This window comes from Aythya ferina (assembly GCF_964211825.1).
Source record: "Aythya ferina genome assembly, chromosome: 8".
NCBI classification, from domain to species: Eukaryota; Metazoa; Chordata; class Aves; order Anseriformes; family Anatidae; genus Aythya; species Aythya ferina.
This window is the reverse complement of record NC_140304.1, coordinates 31,954,730-31,968,011: the sequence shown is the minus strand read 5'-3', so window position 1 is coordinate 31,968,011 and position 13,282 is coordinate 31,954,730. Positions and strand designations below refer to the sequence as shown.

At 57.9% G+C, this 13,282-nt stretch overlaps 1 protein-coding gene across 1 annotated transcript in view; it reads right to left on the bottom strand.

Moving 5' to 3' along the window:
• The window catches only part of SGIP1 (SH3GL interacting endocytic adaptor 1), a 40,646-nt gene extending 31,386 nt beyond the window's left edge, over positions 1-9,260 (bottom strand). Inside the window, 2 exon segments of the mRNA XM_084527690.1 lie at positions 4,879-4,923; positions 9,219-9,260. Of these exon segments, the coding sequence (XP_084383816.1) occupies positions 4,879-4,888 (10 nt within the window). The 5' untranslated portion in view covers positions 4,889-4,923; positions 9,219-9,260.
• Positions 9,261-13,282: the final 4,022 nt, after the last annotated feature.

The window sequence follows — 13,282 nt, the reverse complement described above, 5'->3', positions numbered from 1 at the left end:
AAAATAAGCAGAGGAGACCTGACCCAAAAGAGAGGCTGCATTGCCAGGCACCTCTCACAAAAGCCAAGCCTCTTCCCAGCAGCTGCTGCCCCGCGGAGGAGCGGTGCTACAGGAGGGAGATCGAGGTCCCGGGTGGAAGGAGCTGTGCAAAGAGAGCACCAGTGACCTTATTATTAGTCACACTGGCTTCTTCATCTTCTGTGCTGGAGCTAAAGCCAGGCCAGCACCCCACTAAACTCAGGAAGCCATACTACATCCCTGAAATCACCCCCTTACAGGTTTGGGAAGGCGCCCTCGGGGAGCTAGAAGTGCCCCAGATGAGCCCATTTCAGGCATATTTACCAACAGAACTGGCTCCCAGAAAACCTCAGTGACAAGGCCATGAAAAAAAGCCACCATAAAAACAAAAAAAACAACTCCCAGATAAGCTTGTTTATGAGGCTTACAGCATCTGAGGTAGGGGCAGGATTTAGGATGAAGCCCACCCATCTGAAGTGGCCGTGTGATGCTCGGTGTGATGCTGGAGGTGCTTTGAGGCACACACAGAAGAAATGCCCACTGACACGCACACGCTTGAAAGCCTGGCACCCATCTATTATTAATTAGCTCTAATAACAGGGTGCATCCTGGATGGTTTCTCCTTCAGGTCCTGCAGATCTGGCTCTAGAGAGGAGCGCCGCACACAGCGGGATGCGCCCCACTGCTGCACAGCCCCCCGGCACCGTGCCCCCTGCCCTCCCACCCCATCCCACGCTCCTGATGCCCACCCCGAGCAGATCTGTTCAATTCCCTGTGGCCTGGAGGTGGGAGGCTTTAGGAAATAGCCCACCCTCCATTCCTTCAAAAACTCTCCAAAAAAAAAAAAAAAACACAGGAAAACATGCACAAAAACCAGACAAAATCCCCCCAAATGACCAAGAAGTGCCAGGGGTGCACAAAAGCGCTTGGAAACGTGAGAGCCCAGCCAGCAGTTTGCCATTGGAGAGTTTGAAAAATCATAATTATTGTGCTAAGAAAAACGTGCCAAAATCAGGGGGCTTCTCCGAGGCTGGCATGGATAAGGAACAGATCCAGGATAAGATGGGCTGGCTGCAAAGTGTGATTTCCCCTGTACTGGTTCCTAACACCACCAATATATTCATGTTTTCTGTGTTTGCTCTGGTAGCAGGCAGGTTAAGTCCCCATGGGGTTGTTGGGGTTTTACCAGCACGTGGCCGTGCCCAGCCCCGGTGCTCCCACGTGGTGCCGGATCCCGCGGCACCCGGAGGGCTTTCCTTCCTTCGCAGCCTCCCCCTGCACAGTTAGCAGCTGTGAAACCCAAAACCCCTAAAACCAACCCCAAAGTTAAAGACGGGCCATCCTGCAGGGCTGACCATGGGGGAGCAGCATCTGCGGGCGTTCTGCAGGCCTTCCTCCTCTGCCAGGACACCAATAAAGAAAAAAAAGAAAAATACAACCACAAAAGCCCCCAGGATCCTCAGCCCTTAACTGAGCTCCCACACCACCCACAGCTTGGGCACAGGCACCCAAGGAGGTGCCTCTTGCTCACCCTGAGCTGCTTAAGACCCTGGGGTGAGGACTCAAGAGGAGCATGCATCTGATTTAACCTTTTTTTTTTTTTTTTTAAAGCATCTTTAAAGTTTTCACACTGCCGGTGCACCAGGCAGTGGTTTTGCCCCAGCAGAGATTCTGATTGCTGCATTGGGCTCCAGAGATACCCAGGGCACATTTTAAAGCAGGACCCACCAAATGGATGCTTTGCAAACCTTCATCACATGTACTTACTGAGTTTGGCTTTATTTTCTACCCTTTCTCCACCCAAAAAGCCTCATCTGTGGAAATCCCGGTATCTCTCATGGCCAATACTTGGAAGTATTTCCAGGCTTAACCCAAACTTTTCCCAACTCCCAGGGTTTGGGTGGGGTTTTGTTGTGTTTCGGAGCCAGATCCCTTCATCCCCTCCCTCCTTTACTAAGACCTATTGAGAAACACTGCCTGAGGTGGGAAACCCAAACCAGGCTGGCCAGCAAGGTTTGTATGGCCAGAGCTTGGCTGGCTTGTACAGCCAGGCCAGCAGCACCCCAGCCACCCCATACACCCCCAAATGCTCCACGTGCATCCCACAAGTCCTACGAGGCCTTTCTGAGGACCCTGGGGCCCAGCAGGGGCTTGTAAGGGGGAGACCCCAGCACATCACCACAGCTTGGCCCCACGGGGCAGGGCCATCCCTGCAGGAGGCATTGCCTCCCCTGGCACAGCCGTGGCCCTTCCATCTCCCCCCGTTGGAGCTTTCCGAGCGCCGCCTGCGTGAGTGACGTGTTGCAGCAGTGGTTTCAAAAACTTAATTAAGCCGTATGAAATACCTTCAGCGTGTTTGAGATGCAGCAGATTAATTAAAAAAAAAGAGATCAATACACCCCTTTGTTCTCACGCACGGATGTTTGCCTCAACATCATCACCGGGTGCATTCGGGAGGTCCAGAGCCCGCAGCCACGCACACGGAGGGCTCCCCAGCACCAGCTCCTGCCCAAGGCCAGGTGTCAGCACCCCACATCATTTTGCCATGGGTTATTTCCATTTTGGTGTTTCAAAGGTGGGAATTTCAGCCCCTGCTGGGATGAGGTGGCCCCATCCCACCTGGCCAAGTGGTGCCCCAGCGCCATGCAGCACGCACCGCCCTCCTGGGACAGTGTCATCGACGTGGATTTTGGTTATACACCTTGATTTTTGAATGTGTGTCGAGAAACACAGTGTTTAGAAACATAACCATGGCTTTTTTCTCCCTGCCATCGGCTAGAAAATGCTCTATATTGGGTTCAGAACAAACAAACCGCAAGCCCTGCATCCCCCCCGAGAGGCCAAGTGCCCCCGTTCCCAAGCAGGATCCCAAACCAGCCCCAGAGCCACCCTGTGCCACCAGCACACACAGCCCCAGCGTGAAGCACTCCACAGGTCATTTCACAGAACCACTGAGGTTGGAAAAAGACCTCCAAGATTTGTCCCAACCATCCCCTTCCACCAGCATCACCCACCAAACCGTGTCCCCAAGCTCCACCATTAAATATCACCACCGAAATCCCTCCAGCCCGTTTGGCACAGGGACCTCTCGCAGCTTTCCAAGTTTCAGACCAGTTCAAAGCTTGGAGCACTAGAAACCATTCCTGTGTTAAAACAGAGCATCTCTGCAAGGTGTCAGCGCTTCAACAGGGCATCGGTCACCGAAGTCTCGCTATTCCCCAAATAGAGCTGGCTTCCAACTCTTTAAAAATTAACCAGAAGCATTAATTATTTCTTCTCACTCCATTTTCTCACTCCCATCCCAGGTTCCCATGCACATCAGACACACCAGGCAGGTAACGGGGCACTTCTCCTGCTTTTCCCAAAGGGGAGACCTTTCCACGAGGCGCGATTCCACCACCAGCAGAGCCACCAAAAAAAAAAAAAAAAAAAAAAACCAAAAAAAGCAGAAAACCAGACCCAACCCTTCCTCGCACACAGGCACAGCAGCGGCGAGCACACAGCACGCACTGCAGCAGGCCAGCTTTCATTTCCCTGCATTCATCCCTCCTGACACGTCGGCGCCTTCGAGAGGGGCCCTGTTAATGGCACCTTCCCCACGGCCACAAACACGTCACGTGCCACGGCTCAGGATTAAAATCTCCTAATATTGATGATCGTTAAGGCATGAATAAGGCACCGAAGGACAGCAGTGCCCGTTTCCCTCGCAGCAAGGAGTCAAGAAGCACGAGCAGCCATCCTGTGCTCACACACGGTGCTGGGTTCCCAAGGTGAGCCGAGCATCACCCACCGGCACCGAGCTCCCTTCCTGGCTGGTCTGGGCATGGCCACATGTCCCCAGACCCCCATCACCACCCAAAAAACACATCCCCAGCCCCCACAGCCACCCATGCCTGCAGGGGCTGGATGCTGCTGTCTGGGCACATCGCACCAGGCAGGCCTCTGGCTCGGCCAAGGGGCCGTACATCAAATAAATTACCTGCATTTTGAGCTTTTTTTTTTTTTGGCCCTGAAGGCCAAGAGCTCCCCTGCTTGAAGCAAATTAAAACAAAAAAAAATATCTCCCTTCCGTGGCATCTTGCTCAAGAAGGCATAAAGGAGAGGTTTGCATACGGCCGAGACGGATGACACAGGTTAAAATCTGTGTAAGAAATGCCCGGGGGCTTTTCCCACGCACGACCAGACGCGCATTCTCCCAGCGCTCCCCGGAGCATCTGATGCCCGGAGCCCATATTTCCTCCTCGTTTCCTTTTCCATTCCAATAAGCCTCAAAGCAGTGTCCCCCCCCGCCTCCCCCCCTCCTTTCCCAGAGCCTGCAGCTCCAAGCCAGCAGCACTGCATGGCAGGAATCGCCTTCAGCCCAGCATCCTCGCTCCCCGCCGGAGCGATTCACATCCACACCGCCGTGCTACGGAGGCACCGAGTCCCATCTATCGCCAACAGGCCCCTGGGCTGTGCGGGCAGATAGCATTTAAAATCATCCTCTGCATCACACCGGGGGGAACAAGCAGGTTTCCAAGCAGGGGATGAATTCCTGCTCGCCGGAGTGGCCAGCACCGGCCCCAAGCTCCCTGCCCGGCTGCTGCCCCCCAGCACGGGCACAGCGCTGTGAATAATCCCCCGGGCTCAGCATTACAGCACCCAGCAGCTTGCTGACAGCAGGCAGGGAGCTTCAGCTTAGGGGGAGGGGAGTTTTTTGTTTTTTTTTTTTTTTTTTTTTTTTAAATCATCCTTATTTCGATTTTCTGAAAGGAAAAGGTGAAGGATGCACGCTCCCGGGTTCAACGCCTTCTCCTTCTCCCCCACCGTTGCCTTCAAAACTCCGGCGATCCCGAAAGACATGCTCAGATCATCACCTACCTTCCATCATGGTGGCAGAATTGCATTCCTCAATTTCCAAGGAGCCTGAAAAAAAATACAGGAGAATACAATCCCGGTTACCAGCTGCTTAACAGAAGCCCTGAAATCAAACGCCTCCGATCCACGGCTTGTTTAGCTGCCAGAACAAGGGAAAAAAAGAAAAAAAAAAAAAAAAAAGAAAAAGCCAGTGCTAATGCCGAGGGCAGGCCATGGATGCTGCTGTGGCTGTATCACCTCCAGGATCACCGGAGGATGCTGAGAGAAAGGCAGGATGAGCCAGGCTGAGCTCCGGCGCTGCCCCCGTCCCTCCCGCCCCACATCTCGTCACATGCGCGCTGGCTCCCGAGCCCTGCCACAATGCCCCCGGGAGCGCACCAACCTATTTCCCATTTTTTCCCCCCCACTTTCACCACCAAAAGCAGAACCCCTTCTCGTACCTCGTGACGCACTTCCCCTCCCCGTAATCCTATTGCAGCAGCTGGGGGAGCGAGATTAATTACCCAGCGCTGTCAGATTAGGAGAGCGCTCCAGCAGCGGGCGGTGGGGCTGGGCAGGGGGGAAAAAAAGCAAAATCCCCCCCATGCACCAGGGCCGCACACCCACGGCTGCTCGGCCCTCGCCTCTCCCGCAGCCACCCGAGGCAGAAATCGATGGGGCTGACGTCACGGCACCGCTTGCCCCAGCAGGGTGACGGGCAGGGATCGCTCCCCGCCGCCTGCCGGAGCATCGGGGACCTCATCTCCCATGGGGAGCAGCCAAAGCGGGGATAAGAGGTGCCGTGGAGGGCAGGAGACCACGCTGCACCCTGACCCCAAGCCCCCCAGGGCCGAAAAGTACCACCCAGAGCTACCACAGGGCACCATGCACTGCTGGGATTACCCCACAAAAATATAAATTTGGGATTTGCACGCAACCACCACCTCCAAAAGTTTTTTTTTTTTTTTTTTTTTTCCTCCTGGTAAAAATTATGTCTTAAAAATCCTTGCACCTTGCCCTGAAGCAGACCCAGCCCCGCATGCTCCCCGCTCCTATGAGGGGCTGGGGGGTGCAGCCCCATCCCCAGGCTGGTACCAGCACCCTGCCACACCTGGGGAGGGGGACGCTGCCCCGTGCCACCCCCCCAGGTACACCCCCACTGGGAAACATGCTTATAAATGCCAGCAAGGGCTGCAGATGCAAAGCCACTGGGATTTGGGGCTTGGGTGCAACCCTATGGAAGGGTCCATGGGCAGCTCCGGAGATGTTATTTAAAAATTAAAAAAAAAAGGGGGGGGGGCAAATAGCTTTAAGGAAATCCACAAATTTGCGGTACATGAATGGCAGATGCGAGGGGATGTGATGAGAATAAAAGATTGCAGTACCTGTGGGGTTGGATCGTTACCCTCTGCCTGCAGTGGGAGCTGACCCCAGCCCCTCAACCCCATAGCACCACCCTCAGGCTCCATCCTAGCTTGAGGGTTCTCTGGGATTGCCCCTTTGAGAAGCTGGGACACCGATGGGTGCAGCATTTTTGCTGTTATAAAAATAATGAAGCACAGCTGGATGCATCCATGGGGATGCACCCTTGGGGACACCCTCACCCACCCCAGGCAGGTGCCCACAGGGTTCACCTGCCACAGGGGGCATTTATCACCCACCATCCACCCCAGCAGCACTGGGGGTGGAAGGACGGGTGCCCAGCAGCTTTGGGAGACCTTGCTGTAACCTATGAGGGGTACAGCCCATGTAGCACCACTCCACTGCTCCCCAGGTCACCTCACATGGCTCCTCTGCCACCACGAGGCTCCTCGCTGCCGGTCCCCAGTCCCAGCACTCCTCCAGCACCACCCCAGTGCAGCTGGGGCAGGATCTACCCCACACCTCACTGCTCCTCCTATTTTATCAGCTCACACCACGGGCTCACCCACAGCCCTGGGGCTCCCCAGAAGGCCAAAACAGCCCCAGTTTATCTGCAGAAAAGGGCACAAGCATTTTAAATAAGCAAGGGATCACAGTGGGATGGCCAGCAGACTCTCCAAAATAACATTTATCCCAAAATTCATACAGCTCTTCCAAAGCAGAGGAACCACAGCCACCCAGCACCCCAGGGTTGTCCCTGCAGGACAGTTCCTGTGGATATCCCTGTTGCAAACTTGCAGCTGTGACTTGCTGCAAACCCATCAGAGCCGAGTAACCCTTAACCGAGTTATCTTTGCTCATTCCTCAGTCGGGCACTGAGCTATGGCAGCCTCCACTCAGTGCTGGCGTACAGGAGTGCCAGAAAGAAACCCATGGCTTATTGTGCAGCGTAACGTGGCACCTGTGGGGTCCCATGGGACACCTGGCCCAGAGGCACGGAGCTGATGAAGCATCCCCATGTCTCCCATCCCTGCATCCTCCTGCGGGCAAAGGCAGCCGCAGGGCAGGGCCCCACAGAGGACACCACAACCCTGCCCTCCCACAGCCCCTTCCCATCACCGCAGGAGGAGGGAGCCAGACCCCGCTGGGTGCACAATGGGCTGCCATGTGTAAACATAAACAGGGGAAGTCAGCCTCAAAGGAGAGAATAAGAAGGCAGAAAATGAGTCACAGCAGCGCATTACTCATACCGGAGCAGTCATGCTCGCGCCGCATGTGACGGGCGATCCCAGCGCGTCCCCGCCACGGGGCAAGGTGCCCCCGCGCCCCTGGGTGAAGGGATTTGCTAAATAAAGCTCAAATCCACCAGCCTCATCCCTCTCAGGGCACAGCCCCGTAAATCCCGCAGCATTAACAGCGCTAACGGGCAGCGGTGAGTCGGTGACAGGTCCACGCACCTGCCGCAACGACCCACCATGAAGCCTAATGGGGCATTTCACTGAAAACAAGCCCATGGGCTTCTCTCTGCCAGGTGGGGACACAGCTGAAGAGGCCAAACAGCCTGTGAAGCACTGATTAGGATTTGGGATCTCTCATTAATTAGGCTTTTGGGCTCTGACACCAGGCCCTGTGCCTCCTCTGCCCGTTGTGCAGGGTAGGCCGCACACGGGGCCGTGGTCGGGAGCCATCGCATGCAAGCCGCCTCATCAGGATTTAGAGACTGTGAACATTTGTGCCTCACTGCGAGGCAGCTGAAAAATACCAAAGCCTTTTATAGGCTGCCATTTGGGCTTTGATACGGTGACATTTTCAGGCTGCTTGCTCCAAATGCCTCCTCCCAGCATGAGGAGGGGGGAGGCTGAAACGCTGCCTCACTGGGAGAGCCTCAAGGGGCATGGGGACAGGTTTGGTGGTGGCCGGGTGCTTCCGAAAAGATGGGGCACCCAGGCACATCATGTGGGGCTGGAAAAGGCCATAACACTGAGATGCTACTGGGCTCGACCTCACACATTGCATTCTCTGCAGCCAGCACTCCACATCCTCAGCAGGATTGTGGTGTTGCTCCTCGTGTTGAGCACCTCCACACCCAACAAGGAGGAGGACTGTTACCATCTGCTCTGCTGGTTTTTGCCCCATTCATCCCATTCTGCCCCCACAAAAAGAGCTGCTGAGCCCTTCCCAGCCCAGTGAGCAAGGAGAGGAGCTCAGGAGCAAGCCCTCACTGTGCCCTAGCACCAACTACAGCCCTTTGGGGGAATACAGGCCAGTGTGGTGCTGCTCCCCCACAGCAGCGGAGAAGCTGTGTTTGCCGTACACTTCAACAGAGCTTCACTGCTTGAGGCTCTGAAACCACAGCCCAACATGCAGGGCCCCAGCCCCCCGGCCCCGCCAGCCCCCGCACCCTCTGCTCGCTGCCTCCTGCCCCGGCTGGCACCCGGCCCCACTGCACACGTGGGGAACCAGCCCCACGGGTTGCACAGCCGCACCCTGCCCACGCCAGGGCCCTGCAAGCGCTCCTTGTGCTGCTGAGGAGCCCCCAAAACACCCTGAGCACTGCAAAGCATCCCCCTCACCCCCAGTACAGGCTGGGGATGGTGGCAGCAGCACCCCACGGGGCTCCGATGGGCTCCCCGCTCCAGCACCACCCATCACAAGCATGGCACAACCAAGATCAGCTCACAACCAACACGACATGCCAGGGCACCCACCGAGCAGACGGCCACGTCCATCCCCATGCACCGGCAGCACTCACAGTGCCCATTTGGCCAGCAGCTCCGTGCCGGGCAGTAGCAGTACCGGGGTGCAGAGCTCCAGGAGCAATTGAATGCTGCCAGAGCAGCCTCTGCCTTATTTAATGGCTCTCATGCACACGGAGGTAATTAGGCTGTGCCCTGGGGCGCTGGAGCACCACGGGAGCCCCGTGCACACCCTGCCAGCAGCTCCCACGGCCACAGATCGAGCACACATTTACCAGCAGCACCAAGCTCCCGGCCAGCACTCACCTGCCTTGTGCCCCCGCTCAGTTTTGCCCCCACTCGTGAGGAGGCCAAACCCTGCAGGTGGGCTCCCCAGCTTAAATCCTGCCCGGGCCCGATGGGATGAGGCGCAGCTGCGGCCCCACAGCCGCGGGGGATGCTCCTGCCCTGCCCCAGCCCTGCCCATGGCGCTGAGCGGGGCTGGAGCCAGAGCCACAGCCCCACAGCCCCTGGGTGGCACAGGCCTGGCAGTGAGGCTGTTGTGCCTTTTTTTTTTTTTGGTTAGAAAGAAGGTATTCACGAACATGGAAAAAAAAATCCCCATGTGAACGATGGGTGTGTGTTTTCACGGACGGCAGCGCCGCCCCACAGCACACGTGTGTGTGCTCCTGAGCGTTGCCCAGCCTGTTTCGGGGCGGTATCGCCGCCAGCATCAGCCCGGGTGTGATTTGGGATGGAAAGCGCCCTCCCCGTGTGCCCCACGTCGTGCTGAGCAGCCCCGGCAGCAGGGGGAGCGGGGATGAGCCCAGGCAGTGCCTGGCCCCCGGGAACCCAACAGCCCCATTTCGTGCATTTCTGCCCCAAGAAACACCACATTTGAAACGCTGCACGCCAAGGTGAGAAGCAGAGGCTCAGCAGCACGCAAGGGGTTGGGCTTTAAATCCAATGTAAAACCTACAGGAACAGCATTTTGAAGGGAATTTGAAGAAACTTCATGTATTTGGGCGCTGCTCCCCAGCCCCATGAGAGGCTGGAAGTGCTGCCCCGTGCCCTGGCCACAGCTGCGCCCATGCCCATGGGCAGGCACCGCTGCCAGCACCAACAGCCCGCGCTAAAAGCTTCTGACAGTTGCCTGCCTCGAGCTGTTTTCTTTTTTCTTTTTATTCTTTTTTTTTTTTTTTTTCAGGAAGGTTTCCACCGAAATAGCTCAGCTGAGCCTAAAGAATGAGGTTATGGAAAAAATACATATCTGAACAGCGTTGAAAATATTTGTGCTGCAAAAGCCTCCTGCCTAGGCTCCTGGGGCGTGCTGGGGGGATGTCGGGGCTGCCCCACGTTTCGCTGTGGACGGGTCCTCGTGGGTGACAGCGAGGGAGGTGACAGCCCTGGCCCCGTGTCTCCTGCACCCGGCGTCAGCTGGGAGGAGTGCAGGTGCCCGCGGATGTGCTCCAGGTTGTTGCATCCAGTAACACGGCCTGCATTTCCAGGGAAGAAACATTTACCCCTCCCTCATAAAAACAAGATTTTTCTGCAAGATCTGCCTATTAAGACCTTATAAAAAAAGTGTCAGAGCTGAAGGTGGTGCCTGTTGGCGGGGAGGAAGAGGAGGCTGGAGAAAAATAAGCAGGGCTGCGCTTGTGCAATGGGGTGAAAGGGTTCTGTTGGGTGCGACTGGCTGCGCTTGCACATGGCTGAATGAAGCCCTGAGCTCCTTCAGAGTGAGCAGGAGCAGTACTGGGAGCAGGAGAGAGCAGGGAACAGGACGGGCTGTGTAGGGAAACAGCTGTGCAAAGGGGCAAAAAAAGTGATGGGTCCCAAAATGAACTCCCTGGGGATGGAAGCAGCCGCCAGCTGGGTGCAGGATCCAGCTGTGTTTGGGATCCAGCTGTGTTTGGGATCCAGCTGTGCTTGGGATCCAGCTGTGTTTGGGATCCAGCTGTGCTCGAGCTCCAGCCACACAGGATCCAGCTGTGCACAGCCCCATCTGTGCACCCCTCCTGCGGCACGGGCCCCAGCTGCGCGCTCCTCCACCTGCGCATGGCCCCGGCCTTGCGGGACCTCAGCGGGGGCACGGCTCCAGCTGCTTGGGGCCCTCTCCAGCTCCATCTGTGCCGACCCCACTGTACATATCCCAGCCGTCCGTCCCCACCGCGGGTGTCCCCGCTGCATGTGTGGTGGCTGGGGCTCGGCAGATGGAGCTGTGCAGCTGCGCACGGCCGCGCGGGCAGGCCGGGGCTGGCTGCGGGGCTGCAGCGGGCTGAGCCCTGGCTGCCACGGCTGCTGCGTGGGTGCAGGAGCAGGGTGCGGGAGCGCCGGGGGCGGCTCTGCCCACGCTTGGCACAAACGCGGGGCTGCAGCGCGGCGGGGCCCCCGCCTCTGTCCCGCGGGGCTGCGGTGGGACACAGGCGGAGCTGCGTGGGGGGCACCCAAGCCGTGGCACGTTGCGCCCCGAGGGGCGGCGAGGGCGTTCAGGCTCCAGCAGTGGGGTGGGGGGACATGGGGACACCGTGGGTTTGTGTCCTGCTGCCCGTGCTGTGCCCCCCCCCTGTTGGCACATCCCTGCGGCTGTGTACGACTGGGCTGATGGTAACAGTCCTGGTGTGAAGGGAGCAAGGGGACGGCAGCCCTGGTGTGCATGGGGAGCCCCATGCTGTGCCCACGGGTCCTGTTCCTGGGTGCAGGGAATGTCCTCAGGCTGGTCCCAGGGCTCAGCCCCCCACCAGCACCACTGCAGAGCCCTAAAATGGGGCCAAACTGTGGCTGGGGGGAGCAGCACAGCCCGGCACACCCTGCCTGAAGATGAGCTGCATTTGGTCCCTCGTGCACCATGGCCAGCTGGGCATGGCACGAGTCCTGGTGCTGCCACCGATACGTTTTGGGATGGGAAATACCAACACGGGCGGCTTCCTGGCCAAATCTGCTCCAGGCAGGCAGATGGGGATGTCCTGTGTGGGCTGGGGGGGTGCCGGCATCTCAGCAGGTGCCAAAACGGCATCAGAGGGACCCGGAACAGGGACTTGTGTGGGTGACAGCAGGGCCAGGACGCCCTCGGGATGGGGAGCTCCGGGGGACAAGCTCCTCGGTCACGGTGTGGTCGCAGCCCTGTGCTCAGCCCCATGCCAGCACCACCTCCCTGGCACCGAGGCTCGTTGCCACTGGGCTTGGTTCCAGCGCCGCGGGCACGATAAAATCTGGGCTTTGTGCACCAGCCCCGAGCATCTTCCTGTTTGTGAGTGCAAGACCGTCAGCGCTTGGGATTTTCATTTCTTTCTTTTTTTTTTTTTAATCTGTAGGATTTTTAGCTGAGCACTAAACCAGTGGCACCTCAATCACCTAAATCTTTGTGGCCAGCAAAGCGCCTCCAGCTCTCGGCGTCGTTTGCAGGTCCCCGGGGCTGAGTTCTGCCCTGCCAGCTGCTCCTGTCCCACCGGGGAGGACACGGCGCCACGGAGCTCGGGGCCCCAAGGCAACCTGGGCATGGCCTAAACACAACCAGAAGCCGACAGAGGCTGAGCAGCCACTGCAAGGGAAGCACACTCCTGGAGGTGGTCCTGCTGCTTGTTCATGGTGGGGGCAACTGCCCAACGCCCTGCAGCCGGGGGCCTCGGTGCAGGGACCGTGTTCCTGTCCCTTGTCCCTTGGTGAGGGGCAGCCCTGATGGCGTGGCACGATCCTGCAACTGCTCTTACCCAGACAAGAGAACCACGGCCTCTGAGCCTCTCCTTCAGAAGAAACCCAAGGTTTCTTTGACACTTTTCAGGGGGTGCACACCTTGCGTGGCTCGGGGTGATGGGCGCCGGGTGCTGAAGGAAACTGCAGGAGCTGCAGTGGTGCAGCAGGAGTTGGGGCAGGGGGATGGCAAAGCACAGCCAAGACGCAGCCTCGTCCCCCGAGGAAAGGAGGCTGAGTGAGCTACCAAGCAAGCCCGCACCTAAACTGGGATTTCCCACCCCCAAAATGGGAGGATTTGGGTTATTCAGCGGCAGAGCTGCCGGCAGGGCGCTTGCTGCTGCTGAGGAGGAGAGAGAGGAGGCTGCTATCTCAGCGCAGAGCACCGCCACGCCGCATGCGTTCACGGTAAAGCTGCTGCCTGGCAGAAATGGGTCACTGGAAAGGAAAAAAAATGAAGGCTGGAGGGGGGCAGAGCCGGGCGGGACGGTGCCACGCAGAGCGGCCGCACCCCGTTCTTCCCGGCCCCCTCGGCAGATTGTTTTTCCCTTCATCCGCCCACCGTGCCTGCGGTTTTGGGGGATCACCTGCACTCGCAGCTCCTTGCTTTCTGCCCTGGGATGGTTTCCCGGCCCCACAACCCGCTCCCCACCTCCGCACGTCCCGGGAGCAGGCACGCAGCTCCCGGTGCTGCAGGGCAG